General features: G+C 40.7%; 2 protein-coding genes across 2 annotated transcripts in view; both read right to left on the bottom strand.

The window, feature by feature from the left end:
* Positions 1 to 24,584, bottom strand: part of LOC126778703 (GTP-binding protein 2-like) — a 459,746-nt gene that overhangs the window by 429,588 nt on the left and 5,574 nt on the right. Inside the window, exons 3-4 of the mRNA XM_050502321.1 lie at positions 1,257 to 1,384; positions 710 to 739 (exon numbers count right to left, since the gene is read on the bottom strand). Of these exons, the coding sequence (XP_050358278.1) occupies positions 710 to 739; positions 1,257 to 1,378 (152 nt within the window). The 5' untranslated portion in view covers positions 1,379 to 1,384. The remainder of the gene's footprint in view (positions 1 to 709; positions 740 to 1,256; positions 1,385 to 24,584) is intronic.
* Positions 21,586 to 23,368, bottom strand: LOC126778714 (uncharacterized). Its single transcript, XM_050502337.1, has one exon. The coding sequence runs from the start codon at positions 22,732 to 22,734 to the stop codon at positions 21,736 to 21,738; it is 999 nt and encodes a 332-aa protein (XP_050358294.1). The 5' UTR covers positions 22,735 to 23,368; the 3' UTR covers positions 21,586 to 21,735.

The raw sequence follows: 24,584 nt of genomic DNA, 5'->3' as shown, positions 1-24,584 counted from the left end.
TATAAGCCTTTATATATTGCAATATTATTTATACATAAGCATAGACGTTTTGCATGTATGTTATATACCTAATAAAAACTCTGACACTGATTAATTAGCTGACTGAATAAAAATGAGATATGAGTGAAAATTTGCTCGATCACATACGATGGTTTATTAAAAATTTGTCCCCTAGTGTTAAATATATGAAAGTTTATATGGATGGTCCGCATTTTTTTTATACAGTGTTGTCAACTTGGGGGTTTTCCCCATAAATAGGGCTATGTCAGATGAAATCAAATAGGATATTTTCAGGTTAGACATTTTTTAGAAGGAACATTTTTTAAAGAAATTCTCTCCGGGGATTATCTCTTCAGCTTCATTTAATTGAGTATATTTCAAGTTTACTAATGCTACTTGCAGTACTTGATTTGCTTTTTTTTTAACATCATATTATAAATGTATTTTGTATTTGTTTCAATTCATCCGTCAGGAGGATGCTTCTAAGAGGTTGGCAACACTGTTTTTATGTAACATAAAAATGCCATCATCGTTTGTCGTTTTTTGTAATTTAATCCGCAAGGCGAAACGCCCCCTACGCAATCATGAAGTGAACACGACAAGAAAACTGGTTACAGATACAATTAATATATTTAATTTATCTAGAATATTCTAGAGAGATCTCGAATTTTACATTGGAGCCGTGTTCTATAGAATTCATGGTATGTACGGGAAGGTTTGCGTGACCCGGCCGATGGCTCTGTAACAAAACAATTTAGTTAATATATAAAAATGGCTGTTTGTGTATCTGTTTGTGATTAATAGAGTTCGGACCGCTTGAATCACCATTATAGTTGAAATTTAGATGTATATCTCATGGATGATTTTATAATATCCACTTCGTTGTAACGCCGCTAGATGGCGCTGTACCACATTAACAGCCACCTTCCGGGTTTTGCTAGTAAAGTACAAAAGTGTCTGTTGGTCGAAGATATCTCTTCTTAAGAACAAAACTTGTTCCAACATGATTCAAAACAGTTACAGTATATAAATGTCCCACAGCTGGGCTAAAACCTCTCCTTCTCAGGAGAAGGGTTGAGCTTATTCCACAACCTGCTTCGATGAATGGATTTCCTTCACCGAACACTTATAAATTAAATGTGTGAAAGTCAGTGGAGCTAGCAATCTCGGATACCAACACTGAGCTGACGATATACTTTATTGGCTCAACAATTCAACTGTAATTAGAAGTTATCGTTGGGTTCGTTGAGCGGTACCTGGTCCCCAGCCCCGCCGTGAACAGCAGCCGGCGGCCCCGCACGAGGTACTCCGGACAGCGGGCGAACCTGAACAGCACGGAGGCCCCCTCGCCCGCCCTCAGCACGTTGTTCGGAGACATTATACCCTAAAGCGAAAAATATATCCGTGGTCAGCGATGAGATGAGCAACCCGATGGTAAGTGGTCACCACCGCCCATAGACATTGACACCGCAATAAATATTAACCATCGCTTATATCACCAATGCGTCACCAACCTTGGGAACTAAGATGTTATGTCCCTCGTGCCTGCAGTTATACTGTTTTACTCACCAACAACAATGCTATTGCTGTTTGGCGGCAGAATATATTATGAGTGTGTGGTAACTGGTGGTAAGGGCATTGTGCAAACCCGCCTGGGTAGGTACCACCCACTCATCAGATATTCTACCGCTAAACAGGAATATAACATAAAAAAATAAATATCATAAATATCATACTTAAGTATTTTACGCAACACCACCACCTATACCAAAATTAAACTATTTAATTCCACTCCGCAAAGTGAGTTTGATGTATGTATTCGTTACCTCGATAATGGCCGTCTGACGCACGTTCCCGACATGCACAGAGCACTGGAACCCTGGGTAGATGGCAGCGGAGTGTCTTAGGACATGCACGGATGCCTGTTACATTCAATCAAATTTAATTCATGACCGCATTACATATTATATTGCACAGTCTGTGCTAATATTGCTAGCATATAAAAAAACAGCCGAGATGATCCAGGCACCACTGAATTTTCACTCACTCATCACTTCAATATATCTCTATATACAACACGACACTGTTACACTTAATCACTTATATACACTTTAGTTTTACTTACAAAGTTCCGATAACAACTTCACAGATAACCAAAACGCTAAATTTTTCGCGAATCCATAGTCAATACCACAGAATATTAAGATTTCGACCAAATTTCAAGGTCAAAGTTGCTTATATACTCTACTTGCTATTGGAATCGACTATAGACTTGTATATGTTTGCACAGCACATTGTGTGTGTGTGTGTTTTTTTATCCGTAACAGCACGTGAATGTCCTACTGCTGGGTTAAAGGCCTCCTCTCCCTTTTTTGAGGAGAAGGCTTGGAGCTTATTCTACCACGCTGCTCCAGTGCGGTTTGATAGAATACACATGTGGCAGAATTTCAGTGAAATTAGACACATGCAGGTTTCCTCACGATGTTTTCCTTTACCGAAAAGCACGAGATGAATTATAACAGAAATTAAGCACATGAAAATTCAGAGGTGCTTGCCCGGGTTTGAACCCACGTTCATCGGTTAAGATTCACGCGTTCTTACCACTGGGTCATCTCGACCTTATAATCGTTATATAAATCGTTTGTATAATATAATTTTAAATATAAAGCTACAACCAGTAAACCAGTACTCTGTAAGAACATTCTCTCACTCACCGCAGAAAACGGTAATAATTGCAACATTTCACCACACGCATCATCATCATATCAACATTTCACCGGAGAGTGATGAATCTAAATCTACTGGCCGCGTATATATATTCTGTCTTAAATACATGTAAGTTTTTATTTAGTAATAAGGTTTGAATTAGCGACCCACCTGTCGTCCTCTGCAAGTCCCGAGCGGACAGCCTCCGAAGGTGGGCCGCTCGTGTCCCGCGGCGTAGCCCCCCGGCCGCGCTAGCAGCACCATGCCCTGCCGCAGTCCCGGCGGGAAGCGACCCAGGCCCAGCGACGCCGACTGTCCCGCGCGCACGCTGCCGCATGGGACGCGGTTGCGGTATATCGTGCGCACGGATATCTCCGGGAACTCGCCGGACTCCAGAGGTCCTGGGGGGGGGGGGTGGTGTTAAATATACGTCGCTCTATTCATCTCACAACTAACAGAACGCAACGCATTTTATCCGTGCAGTGACGGAGAAAGAATACATTTCACTGCCCCTCTCTTTCCCATGGGTGTCGTAAGAGGCGACTAAGGGATATCTGAGCGACCATCTGCTCATCTGATGGTAGGATGCTAACATCCGCCTGGCTTGTTACCACCGTACGCATGGTGAAAAACTCGTGAAGTGGCTTGCAGCCGCGTTTCGAGGTCAGCCAGCGTACAGCCAGAGCCCGAGCGAGTATTGCCGCGATGGGTGTTGGTCCAATTGGAGACGGCTGTTGAACCAATGCCGGGGGAAACTGTATTGACCTGCCGGACAGGGAGACCCGAAGAAACGGCTGTTCCGCTGGCCGCCCGTGGCATAGTACAGGGGCCCGAGCGTGCCTAACCAGCTCGTGAGGCTGCCCCACCAGGCCACGCATAATCTCGGGGTGGACCGTCGTGCCGGTTGGTGACCGGTAGGTGGGGTCCCAGCGGCCACTTCCGGGGGGGTTCGGGGGCCCTTCCGTCCGGCGGGTCAGTGTATTTTTACTTTTGGCAACCACTTGGGGAAACACGCCTCCACACTTTGCCCATCCCTATCGTGGCAATACATCGCTCGCTTCACGTCTCTTTTCCATTTAATTTTTCCAAATGGCGCAACAAAACAGAAATAACGGTCGTACAGCGGTGCACACCCCCACCATACCCTCGCTGTTTGAGGTCGAGTTCTCTAACATCCGAGGACTCCACACTAACCTCAACGCTGTCCACCACCATCTCGAGACAGCACGGCCAGCAATGTTGTTTCTCACGGAGACACATATACTCCGTCCTGCCGATACCAGCTACCTTAATTATCCCGGCTACACGCTTGAAGAATCCTTCAAAGCGAAAGCCGGAGTATGCTTGTTCGTCAGGACGGATGTTTGCTGTCACCGACTGCGCTGCTTGGAGGACCCCTCCTTCTCCTTGTTGGTGGTACGTGTGGACCTGGTTCGTCAGAGCCGAGTCTACGTGTGCCTCTACAGATCCCACAATGGTGACTTGGAGACAAGCCGATTATTTGACCATCTTAGTCGGGTGGCAGATGCTGCGCAAGAGCAATTTCCTAACGCGGAATTGGTGTTTTTCGGGGATTTTAATGCTCACCACGAATCCTTGTTGAAATCCCTCAAAACTGATCATGCTGGAAGGACTGCTCATGCTTTTGCTCTCACACATGACTTGACCCAACTGGTTGATCAGCCCACCCGGATCCCAGACATTGATGGGCAAGCACCTTCTCTACTGGACCTTCTGCTGACTTCTCACCCGGTGGAATATCAGGTTGTGGTTCAGGCTCGTCTTTGCTCTTCGGATCACAGCCTTATTTCTACCAGAGTGCCACAGGCCAAGCTGCCGCCACTAGCGGTATGCAAACGTCGCGTTTGGTACTATAAGTTGGCGGATTGGGACGGTATGCGCGATTACTATGCGTCGGTCCCTTGGAAGGAACGTTGCTTCAGTGGGAATGACCCGACAGCTAGTGCCGCTGCTATTGCTGGCGAGATCATGCTGGGAATGGAATACTACATTCCTAGCTCAGATCTTGTCAGTAGGAGTACGCATAACCGTTGGTTCACTCGTGAATGTGCCGATGCTGTATCATCTAAGCAGGCGGCATATCGCAAGTGGATCAACGGCTGCATTAGCGGGGCATCTAACATTGACTCACTGAAAGCAAACTATAATAAAAATTCCAAGTCCTGTAGAAAGGCATACACGAGAGCGGATGCACAGCGCATTGTACAGATTGGTCATGACCTCGTTTCGCATCCTAGGGGCTCCCGTAGCTTCTGGCGTCTAACCAAGTCTGTGCAAAACAATTTCTGCCAACCTTCGCTGCCACCGCTCAGAAATCCGGACGGATCGCTAGCTCACAGTCCGCAAGAGCAAGCTGATCTCCTGGCTAAACTCTTTGCCGACAATTCCGTCATCGATGATTGTAGTGCACTGCCACCTACAATACTTGCATGTGGCCATACGATGCCTGACATTAAAATCAGGCAACGTGATGTGCGTGCGGAGCTGCAATCACTTGATGTACGGAAAGCTAGCGGTCCCGATGGAATACCAGCCATAGTGCTGAAGAAGTACGCAGCGGAGCTGTCTCCTGTGTTAACGCGCCTGTTCCAACTTTCTCTCTCTTCGGGAAGTGTGCCGGAGGCTTGGAGAAGAGCTAATGTGCAAGCGGTTCCCAAAAAAGGGGATCGGTCTGACCCGGCAAATTATCGACCAATAGCTATCACCTCAGTACTTTGTAAGGTGATTGAACGGATTCTAAACAACCAACTGATCCATTACCTAGAAGATCACTGTCTAATTAATGATCGTCAGTACAGGTTTCGACCAAAACGGTCCACAGGTGATCTTCTAGCGTACGTAACACACCTCAGGGGTGAAGCTATCGACAAGCATGGAGAATCGTTGGCTGTCAGCCTCGATATCTCCAAGGCTTTCGACAGGGTCTGGCACAGAAGTCTTCTCTCCAAGCTGCCGGCTTATGGTCTGCCTGCTCAGCTATGCACCTGGATTGCCAGCTTCCTACACAAGCGTTGCCTTCGTGTTTTAGTTGATGGTTGCGCTTCACAATTCTATGTAGTGAATGCTGGGGTCCCCCAGGGATCTGTGCTATCTCCCACACTCTTTCTTCTGCATGATCAATGATATGCTCTCTCTTAGGAACATACATTGCTATGCAGACGATAGTACAGTGCATGGTGGATACCACGGACGCGCAGTGGCTGGGCGAGCGGAAATTGAGGAGAGGCGAAAGGATCTTGTCATTGAACTCGATAGGACGTTAGAGCTCATCGCCAATTGGGGCTCTGATAATCTTGTTGAGTTTAATGCCAAGAAAACACAGGTATGCGCTCTCACGGCGAAAAGTCAACATTTTCCCCTCTTCCCTCCCTCTGTGGTACTCCGCTGGTGATGCAAAGCAAAATCACCATGCTGGGGATTGACGTTCGCTGCGACCTTAGTCCAAGGGATTACATCGAGGCTGTTATAAAAACAGCTTCACGGAAACTCGGAGTTCTGAGCAAGGTGCGGCGCTTTTTCACGCCACAACAACTGTGCCTGCTGTACAAAACACAGGTACGGTCTTGCGTGGAATATTGCTCGCACCTTTGGGATGGCTCCGCTAAGTACCTACTTGAGGCCTTGGACCGGTTGCAGCGACGTGCCGTACGCATTATTGGCGACGTAAAGGTCACAAACACCCTTGAACCTTTACAATTGCGTCGTGAGATAGCAGCACTGAGCGCTTTCTATCGACTGTATCACGGCGAGTGCTCTGAGGAATTATTCTCTCTAATTCCTGCTTCCCCCTTCCTTCTTAAGTCCACGCGAGCTGGTTCTCGATGTCACCGCCTAACTGTGACATCAATTCCATCGCGAACAAAGAAATTTGGCAACTCCTTTCTTTGTCGAACTTCCAAAAAATGGAATTCCTTACCAGCTCACGTGTTCCCCTCCTCTTACAACCCGGGTTCCTTCAAACGAGGCGTGAAGAGGCATCTTGCGGGCCGGCAAGGCGAAGATGGCTAGTGCAGAACGTTTTTCCCGTCTGTACTGGCCGTCGTCGCGTTTGGACTCTACTACCACTTACCATCAGGTGGAGTAGAGTCATTTGCCCTCCCGGCGAATATAAAAAAAAAAAAAAACGCACCTATGATAAGTTCGTCGCCCTCGTAGAGTCGCCCTCGCGCGAGCAGTTCCCCCACGACGGGCCCCGTCGAGTCCCCTACGTGGAAAATTTCGTCTATTTGAAACTCGCACGCCTCCTGTAAAGTGACATAAATTATAACATTTATAATTTAATAAAAAGGATACTAGTCAACTGCGCAACATATGGTTCACTCACGTCCTCGGGGCGCTGCATGTCACGGCGCGGCGCCAGCGTCAGCAGGCACGCGTGCAGCGCGTTGAGGCCGGCGCCGCGCACGCAGCTCACCGGGAACACGGCCACCCTGCCGGCCGACACTACTGTGATTTGCGTTCAACTATATATATATATATATATATATATATATATATATATATATATATATATATATATATATATATAGTTGAACGTATATATAATATAATATATATAATATATATAGTTGAACGTATATATGTAGTTTCGGATCAGACATATATATATATATATATATATATATATATATATCTGATCCGAAACTAAGCAAAGCTTGTACTATGGCAACCAGACAACTGATATACTATTGTATAGACAATTACACACAGACTCAGGAAAAACAGACATGTTAATGCACAGAATTGTCTGTCCTGAGTGGGAACCGAACCCACAACCTTTGGCGTGAAAGGCAAGTATCTAGCAAGGGTGGTTGGCGTAGCTATAGACAATATTATTACCATTACCAATAGTATGGAACTCGTTTTAAAGTCATATATAAGAGTTCACCCAGAAACACTTCGGGTTAAATAAAGGCTTGTGAAGCTACTCACTCCTCATTCTTTTTGATTTCCTCGTCTACATTGTCTATGGTGTCCAGTATCGACTTTTGCGGCGCAACGCAGTTCCTTGCCATATTCTCGTCAGTTATTAACAGCGGTTTCTGTAATAATACCAATATATACCATTACTTTAAATTTAAATAAATCTATAAATTATACAGCATCCCTGATTTATCATCTCGTGCTCCTTGAAGAACATCGCGAGGAAACCTGCATGTTTCCAATTACAATATATACTAATATTATAAATGGGAAAGTGAATATATCTGTTTGTCTGTTAAACTTTCCCCCCCCCCCCCGCCTTCTCTTTATGTTATATGTGAGCAATTGGGCCACCTGACGGTAAGTCGTCACCATCACCCATAAGCATTGATGTAAGAAATAATAACCTAGTTTATAAGCTAGTCTTTATAGATGCTATTTAAAATAAAATCACTGACCTTATTAGCGGGTTCCAACAATTGAGCCAGCCTCGCTACAACAGCGTTGATGTTGCTAACCAGTTCACACTTGTTGATGACTGCGAAGAACGGCATGTCCAAAGCCAGCAGAAGACCGATGTGTTCTTCTGTGATGCGAGTTATACCGGCTGTTGCCGAAATCTAGAAATAAAAAAAAAACTTTATAGTACAAGTTGATAATATGACTACAGTGCCATCTATAATATTACCTTATAGCTGAATTAAAAAACTTACAGCCACTGGGTCGCTGTGACCCAAAAATTAAAGACACGACAGGTTAGGGGGCAACCCCGCGGCCCATACCCAGACTGGCTTAGGCCAGTTAGGAGGAACCAACTCTCTCTCTTAAAAAACTTTCATTAATAAGACGTATTGCTCGATAAGGGTTTATAAATATGATAAAAAATTGTGTTTAAACTCTTACATAGTTTAATTGTAGCTAAAGAGTTTAGTTTTTTGCCGATTATTTTTAGTAGGATCTACAGTTTGAGCTGGTGATAGGTTTATATATTATTACCTGAATAAATTATTTTTATTTTGAGCTGTTTGTAAAAATGTATTAATAAGATAAGATATTTATCCAATAAAATGAAAATTAACTTTTGGTTTGATATGTCAGGACTACAAAAAAATCCTTACCTAATAATAATTTGAAAACACGTTATCAGGGCTATAGAAAAAGACTTAGGATACCTAAAATCTGAGCACCCCCCACACGTATGGGAACTAGTAATAAATAAACATACTTACAACGAGCATGGCGTAGTGCGGGTAGGATTACAGTGTATAATGTACCAGGAGATCATAAACAGTGAGTCGGTCTCACCGAACGATTAGATTAAAAGAGTCAATTAGTTTCAGTTAGGATTACAGTGTTAATGTACCAGGAGATCATAAACAGTGAGTCGGTCTCACCGAACGATTAGATTAAAAGAGTCAATTAGTTTCAGTTAGGATTACAGTGTTAATGTACCAGGAGATCATAAACAGTGAGTCGGTCTCACCTAAAGATTAGATTAAAAGAGTCAATTAGTTTCAGTTAGGATTACAGTGTTAATGTACCAGGAGATCAAGACAAACAGACATGTTCATGCACACAAATGTCTGTCCTGGGTGGGAATCGAACCCACAACCTTCGGCGTGAAAAGGCAAGTAGATATGTCAGGACTACAAAAAAATCCTTACCTAATAATAATTTGAAAACACGTTATCAGGGCTATAGAAAAAGACTTAGGATACCTAAAATCTGAGCACCCCCCACACGTATGGGAACTAGTAATAAATAAACATACTTACAACGAGCATGGCGTAGTGCGGGTAGGATTACAGTGTATAATGTACCAGGAGATCATAAACAGTGAGTCGGTCTCACCGAACGATTAGATTAAAAGAGTCAATTAGTTTCAGTTAGGATTACAGTGTTAATGTACCAGGAGATCATAAACAGTGAGTCGGTCTCACCGAACGATTAGATTAAAAGAGTCAATTAGTTTCAGTTAGGATTACAGTGTTAATGTACCAGGAGATCATAAACAGTGAGTCGGTCTCACCTAAAGATTAGATTAAAAGAGTCAATTAGTTTCAGTTAGGATTACAGTGTTAATGTACCAGGAGATCAAGACAAACAGACATGTTCATGCACACAAATGTCTGTCCTGGGTGGGAATCGAACCCACAACCTTCGGCGTGAAAAGGCAAGTATCTACCAACCGTGCCAAACGTCTCGTCAAAATTAACTCTTTTAATCTAATCTTTCGGTGAGACCGACTCACTGTTTATGATCTCCTGGTAGGCTCTCCTTTTTCGCCGTGAGAGCGCATACCTGTGTTTTCTTGGCATTAAACTCAACAAGATTATCAGAGCCCCATTTGGCGATGAGCTCTAACGTCCTATCGAGTTCAATGACAAGATCCTTTCGCCTCTCCTCAATTTCCGCTCGCCCAGCCACTGCGCGTCCGTGGTATCCACCATGCACTGTACTATCGTCTGCATAGCAATGTATGTTCCTAAGAGAGAGCATATCATTGATCATGCAGAAGAAAGAGTGTGGGAGATAGCACAGATCCCTGGGGGACCCCAGCATTCACTACATAGAATTGTGAAGCGCAACCATCAACTAAAACACGAAGGCTACGCTTGTGTAGGAAGCTGGCAATCCAGGTGCATAGCTGAGCAGGCAGACCATAAGCCGGCAGCTTGGAGAGAAGACTTCTGTGCCTGACCCTGTCGAAAGCCTTGGAGATATCGAGGCTGACAGCCAACGATTCTCCATGCTTGTCGATAGCTTCACCCCAGAGGTGTGTTACGTACGCTAGAAGATCACCTGTGGACCGTTTTGGTCGAAACCCGTACTGACAATCATTAATTAGACAGTGATCTTCTAGGTAATGGATCAGTTGGTTGTTTAAAATCCGTTCAATCACCTTACAAAGTACTGAGGTGATAGCTATTGGTCGACAATTTGCCGGGTCAGACCGATCCCCTTTTTGGGAACCGCTTGCACATTAGCTCTTCTCCAAGCCTCCGGCACACTTCCCGAAGAGAGAGAAAGTTGGAACAGGCGCGTTAACACAGGAGACAGCTCCGCTGCGCACTTCTTCAGCACTATGGCTCGTATTCCATCGGGACCGCTAGCTTTCCGTACATCAAGTGATTGCAGCTCCGCACGCACATCACGTTGCCTGATTTTAATGTCAGGCATCGTATGACCACATGCAGGTATTGTAGGTGGCAGTGCACTATAATCATCGATGACGGAATTGTCGGCAAAGAGTTTAGCCAGGAGATCAGCTTGCTCTTGCGGACTGTGAGCTAGCGATCCGTCCGGATTTCTGAGCGGTGGCAGCGAAGGTTGGCAGAAATTGTTTTGCACAGACTTGGTTAGACGCCAAAAGCTACGGGAGCCCCTAGGATGCGAAACGAGGTCATGACCAATCTGTACAATGCGCTGTGCATCCGCTCTCGTGTATGCCTTTCTACAGGACTTGGAATTTTTATTATAGTTTGCTTTCAGTGAGTCAATGTTAATGCAGCCGTTGATCCACTTGCGATATGCCGCCTGCTTAGATGATACAGCATCGGCACATTCACGAGTGAACCAACGGTTACGCGTACTCCTACTGACAAGATCTGAGCTAGGAATGTAGTATTCCCAGCATGATCTCGCCAGCAACAGCAGCGGCACTAGCTGTCGGGTCATTCCCACTGAAGCAACGTTCCTTCCAAGGGACCGACGCATAGTAATCGCGCATACCGTCCCAATCCGCCAACTTATAGTACCAAACGCGACGTTTGCATACCGCTAGTGGCGGCAGCTTGGCCTGTGGCACTCTGGTAGAAATAAGGCTGTGATCCGAAGAGCAAAGACGAGCCTGAACCACAACCTGATATTCCACCGGGTGAGAAGTCAGCAGAAGGTCCAGTAGAGAAGGTGCTTGCCCATCAATGTCTGACGAACCAGGTCCACACGTACCACCAACAAGGAGAAGGAGGGGTCCTCCAAGCAGCGCAGTCGGTGACAGCAAACATCCGTCCTGACGAACAAGCATACTCCGGCTTTCGCTTTGAAGGATTCTTCAAGCGTGTAGCCGGGATAATTAAGGTAGCTGGTATCGGCAGGACGGAGTATATGTGTCTCCGTGAGAAACAACATTGCTGGCCGTGCTGTCTCGAGATGGTGGTGGACAGCGTTGAGGTTAGTGTGGAGTCCTCGGATGTTAGAGAACTCGACCTCAAACAGCGAGGGTATGGTGGGGGTGTGCACCGCTGTACGACCGTTATTTCTGTTTTGTTGCGCCATTTGGGAAAAATAAAATGGAAAAGAGACGTGAAGCGAGCGATGTATTGCCACGATAGGGATGGGAAAAGTGTGAAAACTAGATAAAGATGTTTAGACAACTTGTAGCCGAGATGGCCCAGTGGTAAGAACGCCTGAATCTTAACCAATGATCGTGAGTTCAAACCCGGGCAAGCACCACTGAATTTTCATGTGCTTAATTTGTGATTATAATTCATCTCTGCTTGACGGTGAAGGAAACCATCGTGAGGAAACCTGCATGTGTCTAATTTCACTGAAATTCTGCCACATGTGTATTCCACCAACCCGCCTTTAGCCCAGCAGTGGGACATTCACAGGCTGTTACGGATACGAACGGTTTAGACAAATGCACGGGACTAATAATGGTACTTGTGTGTGCGTGCAAGCACAGACAGTCTCTATTCCCACACACTCTTAATCCTATTGAGAACCGAGATGGTAGTGAATAGAATGTGTAAATCGTTACCAATGATAGCGTGTTAAAACCCAGATTAGCACCACTAAATTGGAACAGCGTATTGGAATAAGCTCCTCATCAAAGGGAGAAGAGGGATTAGCCAAGCAGTGGGACATAGACATTTACATAATCCCAGGGTGAAAATTAGAGAGTTCAGGCGCAAACAATGTCTTTACACGCTTCCAAATCTCACTTCCAGTGTACAACTTACTTTTACTTTTTTTTTCTATTTACTTATTATAAAAAAAAACGCTTCTGCTGGGCTAAGACCTCCCCTCCACTTGTGATTTGGAGCTCTAACTTGCAGCTTCAATGCGGGTTGATGGATATACATAGCAATACTTCATCCCATAAAAGCAGATCTCCTGACAATGTGCCCATTAATTAAGCACATCAAAGTGCAGTGGTGTTTGCCCGGGCTTTGCAAGTGGGTGGGGGATTGTTCTTAATTTAAATAAACGTCAAAATAATCATAAGCGCACCTGAGCATCGAAGCCGAGTATCTCGTGGCTGAGCGAGGACGTCCTACTACTTTTCACTTCGTGCAAATGCCTGAACATGTTCAGGCGAGCGCTCCCTCTACCGTTATCGAGTTCACCTGTAGAAAAGAAAAACTATTGTATTGCGCACTACAAACAGCTCACATACCATCAACCAATGACGTCATTACAATTTCAAGATCAAATTTTATACTGCCATTGTAATTACAACTAAGTTTCTTGACCATAAAATATTTATCTGAGGATAAAATAAATGATATAATATACAATAATGAGGATAAAATAAATGATATAATATATAATATTACAATATAATATTAACACAGTCGGTTTTTGTCCCGACTGAGTAGGTATCATTTAATTTGTTTAAAAATGTAACAGCATTTTTACCCACTTGTATTATTGATGATTTTCCAGTTTTTATTATTCATAACCTATAATTATTTATCATGTGAGTGCTGCCAGCATCGGCTAAAAAAAGTCCCGATATTCGATAAAAAATATCGACTCGTCGACAATGAAACAAATAAATACGGCGTCCATTAATAAACTAAAGTGCTTCGTTATATGTATATATGTTATTTTAATTTATTCGTTATCCTATTTATAGTTTTCTAACGACAACATGATTTAACATTCTTCATGAATTTATAATATTATTAGATTCCGAGTCAAGAGGGTAACATAGAAATAAATGTGGCAACCATTCTTTTTGAGGAGAACGCTAATCCAGTACCATATAAAGATGCCGAAGTACTATTGATAACGGAAACAAAAATAAACAATGCAACGGTTTTTGGGTGTAGGAGGAAAACAAAAAATATTATAATTAAAAAAAATGTATAATAAACATTAAAAAGTAAAATTTAATAACCCTATTTAGTTTTAATTAAGTCCCGAAAATCTCCCAAAACAGGGAACGCGGGTACTATGGCAACGTTATAAGCACACATCGACAAACCATCTCCGTCTCGATCGCGGCCTCGCGGCCCCTCGGTGTACCAGTTCCAGGCGTGCCCACCTTGCGGATGTACACCTCGGCGACGGCGCGCGCGGGCGCCACGCGGCGGGCCCGCGCGCCCACGACCGCCGCCACACCGCCGCGCCGCCGCCCGAGCGCAGCCGCCACTTCAGCTGCGGGGGGGGCACGTGTTGAGGTGTCGGGGTGACAATACGATATATTTTTACTGGTGGGAGAGCTTTGTGCGAGCCCGTCCGGGTAGGTTCCACCCCCTCGTCAGATATTCTACCGCAGACCAGCGGTACTCGGTATTGTTGTGTTCCGGTTTGAAGGGTGAGTGAGCCAGTGTAAATACAGGCACGGGGGACATAGCATCTTAGCGTTCCCGAGGTTGGTGGCGCATTGATGATGTGAGCGATGATTAACATTTCTTACAATGCCAATGTCTATGGACGACCACTTCCCATCGGGTGGCCCATATGCTCGTCCGCCTTCCTATTCTATAAAAAAAAAATATCTCGCTGAATGTCAACCGCCTATCAAAATTCATTTTAATTAAACGATTCGCTAACTAACAGCGCCACACGTGTGTATCCGGGGCATTATTATGCTTTTGAAATGCCGCTTAACGTTGTACGTCACTCGAAACGGCGCCAGCTATCGGCCCCGAGTGGAACTACGAGCATCGCATCGATATATTTCACGAGAACAACCTCAATAAAATTGTTTGTATTATACGCTCAAATTGAATATACATATATATTGCTTAAACGACATATAAAAACACTATTGTTTTTTTTTAATCCGTGTTATAAAATGAATTACCTCGTGGCGTTGAGCTGTCAAGACCACAGAGTCTGTATGAAAGCACACACTGTAGCTCGTGGTTGCGTTTTATCAGCGTAAAAAGTCAAAATTAGCATATTTTTAAAACCTTCGTGATTTAATAAAATATTTCGAACAAGGAAAATGTTTTCCTAATAAAGTGTTTGTTTTATATCAATTAATAACCGTTGTGTGATATCAAAGGTATTTTTTTTTATAGAATAGGAAAGCGGACGAGCATATGGGCCACCTGATGGTAAGTGGTCACTAACGCCCATAGACATAGGCATTGTAAGAAATTTTAACCATCGCTTACATCGCAAATGCGCCACCAACCTTGGGAACTGAGACGTTATGTCCCTTGTGCCTGTAATTATACTGTCTCACTCACCCTTCAAACCGGAACAAAACAATACCAAGTACTGCTATTTTGCGGTAGAATATCTGATGAGTGGGTGATACCTACCCAGTTAGCTACCTAAGTTATATATAATGTTATATATTTAATATTATTTATTATTCACTTGCGTCACCAGGTGCTGGAAGCGTCGCTCGCACGGCGAGACCAGCTGCAGTTTGTACTCGACGTTCCCGAAACGAGGCTCCGGGGTTAGACTCCCGTAGCACTCGTCGCCGGAATCGTCGGCGTCGGATGTTCTGAGGGCCAAATCGAATATATTTAACATTGATCTTATTTCAATTAATGCCATCCGCGTTCGGTGAGACCGACTCACTGTTTATGATCTCCTGGTACATTAACACTGTAATCCTAACTGGAACTAATTGACTCTTTTAATCTAATCGTTCGGTGAGACCGACTCACTGTTTATAATCTCCTGGTACATTAGCACTGTAATCCTATCTGAAACTAATTGACTCTTTTAATCTAATCGTTCGGTGAGACCGACTCACTGTTTATGATCTCCTGGTACTTTAACACTGTAATTCTTACTGAAACTAATTGACTCTTTTAATCTAATCGTTCGGTGAAACCGTTTCACTGTTTATGTTCTCCTGGTACATTAACAACGTAATCCTAATACTAAATCTTTGAAACTAATAATAATAATATCCTGGGACATTTTTCACACACGGCCATCTGATCCCAAATTAAGCTCGTACAAAACTCGTGCTATGGAAACCAGACAACTGATATACTACATATACTACTTTTCTTTTGTAAATACATACTTATACAGAAAATTACACCCAGACTCAGGACAAACAGACATGTTCATGCACACAAATGTCTGTCCTGGGTGGGAATCGAACCCACAACCTTCGGCGTGAAAGGCAGGTACCTTTCAACACCGCCAAACGGCTCGTCATATAATATAAATACTACTGCTAGGCTTCAAATTAGTTCCGCCCGAGGTTTTATTCACATTCCTTTTTTTATAAACAAATTAGTCTCATAAAAGACTCGAATTCAGGGCGTCATTTTGTTTAACTTCAATTGGATAGAATGCGAATAAAACTGCGGGACAGCGCTTGTATATTTTGAAGTTTTATTTTAACAAATAAATATTGAAAATCGATTTCATAATTATAGTATTATTGTAAAATAAAAGCTTTATAAATTGTTTTGGCAACACACCATATTTTCATTTCTGGCATTGGTTATTTTTTTTTTTATTGAAGTGGTATATTGCCAATTTCTGTATTTATTCTGGATGTTCCGAAAATGTCATTATATGTAACAGAGTCGAACAAGCAATGTAATTCAAAATTATTTTATGTTATTTTTAGGAAGTACGAGTAAGCTGGCTGGTTAAGGTCTGTTCTACCTTTTTGGATAATACACAGTGGATTGTTTAGCAGAATTTCAGTGAAATTTGATAATTATAAATGCAGGCTGTCTCACGATATTTTTAAACGCAAACTAATCACATGAAAATTCACTGGTGCTTGTTTAGGTTTGAAACAGTCATTATTGTTTAAGGTAGTGTTATATGTATTTAACTATGCCTGCTCGATATATATATTAAAAAAAACACACACAAAAAGTGACTTGGGAACAGATAAGTAACATTCCTTTTGAATACAATAACATAACATGAATGACAAATTTCATTATCAAAATAATCACAACAGATAACCGATAAGGCATTTTAATGTTTTTATTAGTCATAACAGATTAGAAAAAGTTAAATTTAAAAAAATCTTTTTGTATGTCTACTATAAAATATGTTTATAAATGTTATATTATTTTATAAGAAAGGGGGGTAAGGGGGGAACGGAACTACCATCTAAACCGACCCAATTGCCAATCTCACCTGCACGTGGTGCTCCCTGCTAGATAACAGACGAGGCTCTGGCGACGGATCAATGGCGGTATAACCATACGCACCATGATTGGAAAAAGGGAAACAGCGACCTTGAGGTACAAGTAACCTCTAAAATGTCTGGTGCAGAAGGCAAGGGGAAACCACTGCACTATTATTCCCTAGTTATCGTCAGCTTTATGGAAAAGTCTAAGAAAGAAATGGCCCCGAGTTCCTGGCGTCCAGGTGGAAAAAACAACAAATGAAGATAGGAACGTGGAACGTCAGAAGCTTGAAGAGTCCTGAAAAAGTCTACAATGTCTGCAAAGAAATGCAACGAATGAAGATTAACATCATGGGACTAAGTGAGATTAGATGGATAGGCAAAGCTAAACACCAAATAGATAATAATTACACCATGTATTACTATGGTTCCGAGGATAGCTCCAACAAGTATGGAGTGGGAGTAATCATAAACACAAAATACATTAATAAACCTGTTAACTTAGTACCAAAATCAAACCGAACCATGTTAATATTATGTAGACTCAAACAACTAAAGAAGAGAACACAGTACCACGCAATAGACGTGAGGAAACTTAAAGAACTTAACATCCAAGATAAAGTGGCGAAAGAAATAAACGAGTGGGCAGCAGATGAGAAACCTGGGATAATGCGTACAGTGGAGGAAGAGTGGTGTTCAATGAAGAACAAAATATTAAACATCAATAAGACACACTTGAAAAGAGATTGGATTCCTAAGCAGAGTTGGATGACAGAAAAAATATATGATCTTATCGAAGAAAGGAGAATCTACAAGAATTCCGACAATAGCAAGTATACTGAGATTGATAAGAAAATTCGGCGTGAAGTTCGTTATGCTAGAGATGCTTGGTATCAGTGCAAGTTTGATTTTGTGGAGGACCTTTATGCTAAACATGATGCATTTAACCTGCATAAGGAAATAAAATCTTTGGTAGGACACAAAAAGACGACTCACCAACTTACGGATGAAAATAATATTCCCATATTAGATATATCAGGAAAAAAACACCTATGGGAACAATACATTTCATCAATATACCGACGATTTCCGAAGCATAGCGGTAAATTGTGATCCAAATGACGGATATCCTACTCAAACTTATTGAAGACGAAAATATTAACTTCCTGGTTAAATTCTTTAACTTGGTATACGACTCTGGCCACTTACCCAAAGACTGACTAACCTCAACTTTTATTACGCTTCCTAAGAAGACCAACGCAAGAAGGTGCGAAGAGTTTCGAACGATTAGCCTTATGAGCCAAGTATTGAAACTATTTCTGAATATCATCCACGAGCGAATAAGAGCTAAATGCGACGAACATCTCGCAGATAGTCAGTTTGGTTTTCGAATAGGAGTGGGCACGAGAGAGGCTCTTTTCGCAATGCAGGTTCTCGTACAAAAATGCAGAGACATGCAACAAGACGTTTTCCTTTGTTTCATCGATTACGAAAAAGCCTTTGACAGAGTACTGCATGACCGTCTAATTGCAATATTACATGATAAAGATGTACGTATTATCCAGAATCTGTATTGGAACCAAAAGGCTACTGTACGAGTTGACAATGAGGAGACTGATGAGGTAGAAATAAAGAGAGGAGTCCGACGGGGCTGTATATTATCACCCACGCTATTTAATTTGTACTCGGAACAAATAATAGCAGAAGCAATTGAAGGCCAAGAATGTGGAGTCAAAATAAATGGCCGGTATATTAACAACATCAGATACGCTGACGATACAGTCCTAATAGCATCATCTCCTGAAGAGCTGCAATTAATTATGAGCCGTGTTAATGAGTGCAGTGAAAACGCTGGTCTGAGGATGAACCTATCAAAAACGAAGATCTTGGTGTTATCTAAACATAGCTTCGATGACATTGCTATCATTGTAGTAGGCCAAAAAATTGAGAGGGTGCGCAAGTACAAATATCTGGGGACATGGCTTAATGACACCTGGAGCTGTGAACAGGAGGTAAAGACTCGCATCGAAATAGCTCGAAGTGCCTTCTGCACGTTGAAAAAAGTACTCTGCAATCGCAGACTTAAGATCCCTGTGCGCATACGACTCCTACATTGTTACATCTGGCCTATACTTCTTTACGGATGCGAGGCGTGGACAATTAAAGAAGATCTCAAAAAACGTATAGAAGCTTTCGAGATGTGGGCTTATAGACGCATGTTGGTCATTAGTTGGACTCAAAAGGTCTCGAACGTGGAAGTTCTGCGACGCGTCAACCAAAAACGGCAACTTTTGGAGACTGTCAAGAAGAGAAAAGTTGTATATCTCGGACACGTGCTTAGGCATGAAAGATATGAACTTTTGCAACTGATTATGATGGGAAAAGTTGCCGGAAGGAGAGCTGTTGGGCGCATAAAAAAGTCTTGGCTGTGCAACATCCGTGAATGGACGGGAATCGCGAGTGCTGTCGAACTCTTTCGCCTCGCGAAGAACAAGAAGGAGTATTTAAAGCTGACTGCCAACCTTCGCTAGTCGGAGTGGCACTCGAAGAAGAAGAAGAAATGATCCAGAGACTTCATTCGAATTTATTTCTAAATTTGATTTTTTTTTACCTGTATCTATGCTAGTTGTGTACAAAACATTCTGCCTTGATAAAAATATATTTGTTGCTTATTACAAAAAGACTACTATTTACTTTATAGACTAATAGTCTGAGTTTCTTTCACTGGTTCGACACAGGGCTGGGTGTTACTTTTAACCGGTGGAAGTTTCTAGTTTGACTATCAATAAGCAAGTGTAATGCTTCAATGTTGAATAAAGTATTTTGATATTAATATTGTTTATGTGAACCTAGTGTGTTTGTTAATTCATAATAAAATTTAAATAAAAGATGACCTAGGATCTGGATAAGGATAAACAAACATAAATTATGGAAATAAACAGAAAAAAATGACTAAATGAGTCATGGAAAATCACTAATGATGGAATTCGATTAACGCTACAAGATTTACTATTGAGTTTCTTTCTTCGGTTCAGTTCTTCTTGGTAGAATCTGCATATATCCACAACTAGTAGCTTTAAACCTTTGTGAAATAATTCGAATGTACTTATAAGTCTACTTGATTAATTATCACCAACTCAGCAAGCGCGCATTGTCGTGAAACTTTCTTATGAACGCGGGTTGACACAATAATTGCCAATTTATTTTTTACAAAGTGTAGCTTAAATTATAAAGATTTTAAATAAAAAATCCAACATACTTTAATTATTTTTATTATAGTCTAATGACGTGCTAAAAACTGTCTTAATTTTTTTTTTAATATTGAATGACTGATTTAAATTTTTTTTTTAATCTTTGCTAATATATAACATTTTTCTAAGTCAGTAAAAAACATTGTTTTATTTTTTAAGTCACAATCACACGTTTTATTCAAAGCATAATTAAATAAAAAGATTAATTTAGTCCAATAACATCCTAAAATTTTCATAAATCGATGACACGAAGCTAACTTTTATTAAAACTGGCCGTTTACTCTGACAAAATTAAAAAATTAAAGAAACACACGTTTCAAATTAATAATCTAAGCGAACTGCCACAGATAATACACAATTAATTATTTAACACCATCATTTCATCGCTTACCATTACTTTATCAAATTAAATTAATTCGGATTAATTGATACTTTGAGACAAAGAGATCTAATAAAATACGTACTTAAAATTTATGCAATAAGGACTATTATTGTATAAACAATACGATATGTAAGATAATTTTAAAGTCGTTAAGAAGAAGATAAAAGTTAAAATGAATCTTAGTGGAATATATATAAAATACAAATTTGATAATAAATATAGAGTAAATGTAAAAAATACACTTATAAATATACATTTTTTTAGTAGGATTACTTTTCAGGTATTTTTAGTTCATACAAATTATAAATTAAAATATTTACTTACAATTGTTTTTACAGATGAAAAACGAAACAGCAAATTATTTAATTAATTTTGTTCCCATAAATATTTCTGAATTTCAAAATGGTGTCACTTAAAAATGTCTTACGTTTGTGTTACATAAATACGTATATTTAACTTAAAATAGCAAGTTATATCAGCTTACAGGAACTAGAAAAATCATTTAGATTTAATGTACAAAATTTAAATACTTCAACAAAAGATATGTATACAACAATACAATAATATGAATCGCGCCAAAATTTAAATTTAAAATGGCGTCATGATTATGTTTAAAAATATTTTATATTTTAATAAATTTAAATAACACAATACGAATTTGAAAATGGGGTCTTTTCAAAATAACAGAATATGACATAACAGAGCATTTTTTAATATTCTTGAGGATGGTTATCACTCAAATGCTATTTCTGATGTTAGGTCTGCTATTCTTTTAATAATTATTGTTATTTAGCTTAGCGGTATTTTTTTCCATTCATGTTGCCGCAGAGTCTTAAAAACAGGCCATTCCTTATATATTCAAAATGGCGCCTAATAAGAATAAAATATAATTTTCAAGCAGTGATGAATCGCTTGAATTTTGTAAAAATTTACCAAAATAGTAATTGTTAGAACTTTAGTGGGTTCTAATGGAAGTTGAAATCAAACGATTTAACCTCGGAGTAAAAGTATATTATTCACTTTTGATACAGAGACACAGCGTTCGTTCGATAGTAAAAAGTTATATAAAAACAAAAATATTTATGTAGGTAGGTAAAAAATTAAAAGTAATGTAAAATGAATTAGTGTATGCGGAATTGCTATATTTATTTAGTAGGCGCTTCCTGAAGCCGTAACATCTTCCCCGCCTTTAGATCGTCCACAGTAGGTATCGGGCAGAGTCGCACTAGCGGCCGCCTTACGCAACCGGTTGTAGTAGAGATGTCCGCGACTCGGGAGATACCATCTGATCCAGGAAATAATCGAAGAACTCGTCCAAGGCGCCAAGATAGTGGTGGCGTGTTGTCCTCTTGTAACAGAACAAGGTCGTTTACATTTAATTTAGACATATTAGTTTTCCATTTAACACGCTGTTGCAATTCGCCCAAATATTCCCTTTGCCATCTTTGCCAAAAGTGTTTGCGTATAAGTTCAACACGTGCATATCTGCTTAATTGGGTTTCGTTAACATTCGCTAAAATAGATTCAGATACTGGTATTGCACGTAGTGGTCTTCCAATAAGGAAGTGCCCTGGAGTGAGCGGAAGGTAGTCGTGAGGAGATGAGGATAAGGGACAAAGAGGACGACTATTAAGGACGGCTTCAATTTGCGCAAAGAGAGTAGATATCTCTTCAAACGTTAGATACGAGTTTCCCATAACGCGCCTAATATGATGTTTTGCCGATTTTACTCCAGCCTCCCAAATGCCGCCAAAATGAGGAGCATACGATGGCGAAAAATTAAACTTTATACCCTCCTGAGCCGCATAATCAGATATAGGTTCAGCAATATATTTTAAAAATGAAACGATTTCTTTAGCCGCAGCTACGAAATTACGGCCATTGTCGCAAAAAAAATCGATGGGCTTACCACGACGCGCAACAAATCTTCGAAGTGTCATAATAAAGGCATCCTTTGACAAGTCGCTAACGGCTTCTAGATGTATACACTTGTAACGTAGACAAACAAAGAGACATAAATAACATTTTATTGTCTTAGCACCTCGTCCCTTGCGATTTAAAATTAGGAAATGTCCCGCAAAATCTATGCCAACGGAGAGGAAAGGGAAATCAGCTGTAACTCTTTGTAATGGCAAATCACCCATTTTTGGATACAAAGTTTTACCCTGAATTCGTCTACATCGAACACAGTTGTAGACTGTGCGTCGTGCTAGACGCCTTCCATTTAAAGGCCATATTCGTTCTCTCACAATTGACACTAAAAGCTGAGGACCTGCATGAAGATTAGCTATGTGTTCACGATTAAAAAGTAATTTAGTTAAATGGTGAGACGAATCTAACAATATTGGATGTCTTTTATCAAATTTATAATCTGACGCATCTATCCTTCCACCTACTCTAATCAAATTTAAATTATCTAGAAAAGGCGCCAAAGATAAAATTTTACATTTAGGACTTAGGCTGCATTTATTGGCCAAAGTATTTAATTCTTGTGGAAAACTCTGTTGTTGAGCGATGCCACACAGAAAGAAAAAAGCCTCATTTAATTCTTTAGTACTTAAATAACCAGTATGTCTGTTAGTCGCATTTTTTAAATTATAGATAAAACGTTTGACATAAGCAATGGTTCTTTGTACTTTTGAGAAGGATGAATAATTTTCTATTTTTATAATAGGTTCAGTTGAATTAATTACAACAGCAGATTTTATTTCAGGCAAGTCTTTGTAATTAAAATTAGTAATTGGCCATTCGGATTCTAATTGATTAAGAAAAGTTGGTCCGGACCACTATAGATCGTTGTTCACTAAATTTATAGCTTCAACGCCTCTTGAAATAAGATCAGCTGGATTGCATTTAGTAGGAACATAACGCCATGATGAGATATTTGTGGTCTCTTTGATCTCGACAACTCTATTTGCCACAAATGTTTTTAATTTACTAGGATTGCCATTGATCCAACCCAGAACCACCTTGGAATCACACCAATGATAAACACGAGCTGGGTTATACCTTATAGACTTGAGGACGCTATTAGTTAACCTTGCTGATAGAAGAGCTGCACAAAGCTCCAAACTTGGTATGGTCATAGGTTGCAAACGTGCAACTTTCGATTTAGCACACAAAAACCTTATATTAAATTTATGATTTTGGTCTACAGAGCGTATGTAAATACAAGCACCAAATGCGACTTCAGAAGCGTCACTAAAAGAATGAAATTCTATAATCGTGGGAGAATCACATATAGTGCGTCTTGGAATCTGCATTTGAGACAAATATAATAGGTTGTCATTAAAATTTTCCCATTTCATTTTAATATCATTAGGGACAGGCTCATCCCAATCAACTTTGGCCTTCCATAACATTTGTAATATTATTTTAACTAAAATAATATATGGACTGAGTAGTCCTAAAGGATTAAATATTTTGAATGAATTTGACATGATACTGCGTTTAGTTATTAATTCAGATTTTGAAACTAATATTATAGGGAAATGCAAATTGTCATTGTTTGGATTCCAACCAAGTCCGAGTGCGTTCGATGATTCACTGAAAGTTAAATTATCTTGTTTATCCGTACCATCATTTTGAAAATTTGGCAAATTTGACTTAAATTTCCGTAGATTAAAACAACCTGTATGTAACGCTTTAATTACTGAATCCTTAATAAAACGTAATTGATTTTCTTCATCAGCACCTGTTATTAAGTCATCCACATAAAAATCCTTCTGTATAATATTTTTTATTAGACTATTCTCACATTCATCACCAATCTGCCATAGGCATCTCGTGCTCAAATAACTCGCGCTTGACGTTCCGTAAGTCACGGTATTTAAACGTAAGGTTTTGAGGGGTAAGGACTCGCCTTTTCTCCATAATATAAGCTGCAAATCGCGATCAGTATCGTTAACAAGTATTTGTCGATACATCTTTTCTATGTCACCAGTTAACAGATATTTATGTTGTCTTGCACGAATTAAAATGGAGAAAAGAGAAT

The sequence above is a fragment of the Nymphalis io genome, chromosome 27 (assembly GCF_905147045.1).
Source record: "Nymphalis io chromosome 27, ilAglIoxx1.1, whole genome shotgun sequence".
Taxonomy (NCBI): Eukaryota; Metazoa; Arthropoda; class Insecta; order Lepidoptera; family Nymphalidae; genus Nymphalis; species Nymphalis io.
Note: the sequence above shows the minus strand (reverse complement) of the source record. Positions and strands in the feature narration are given on the sequence as shown.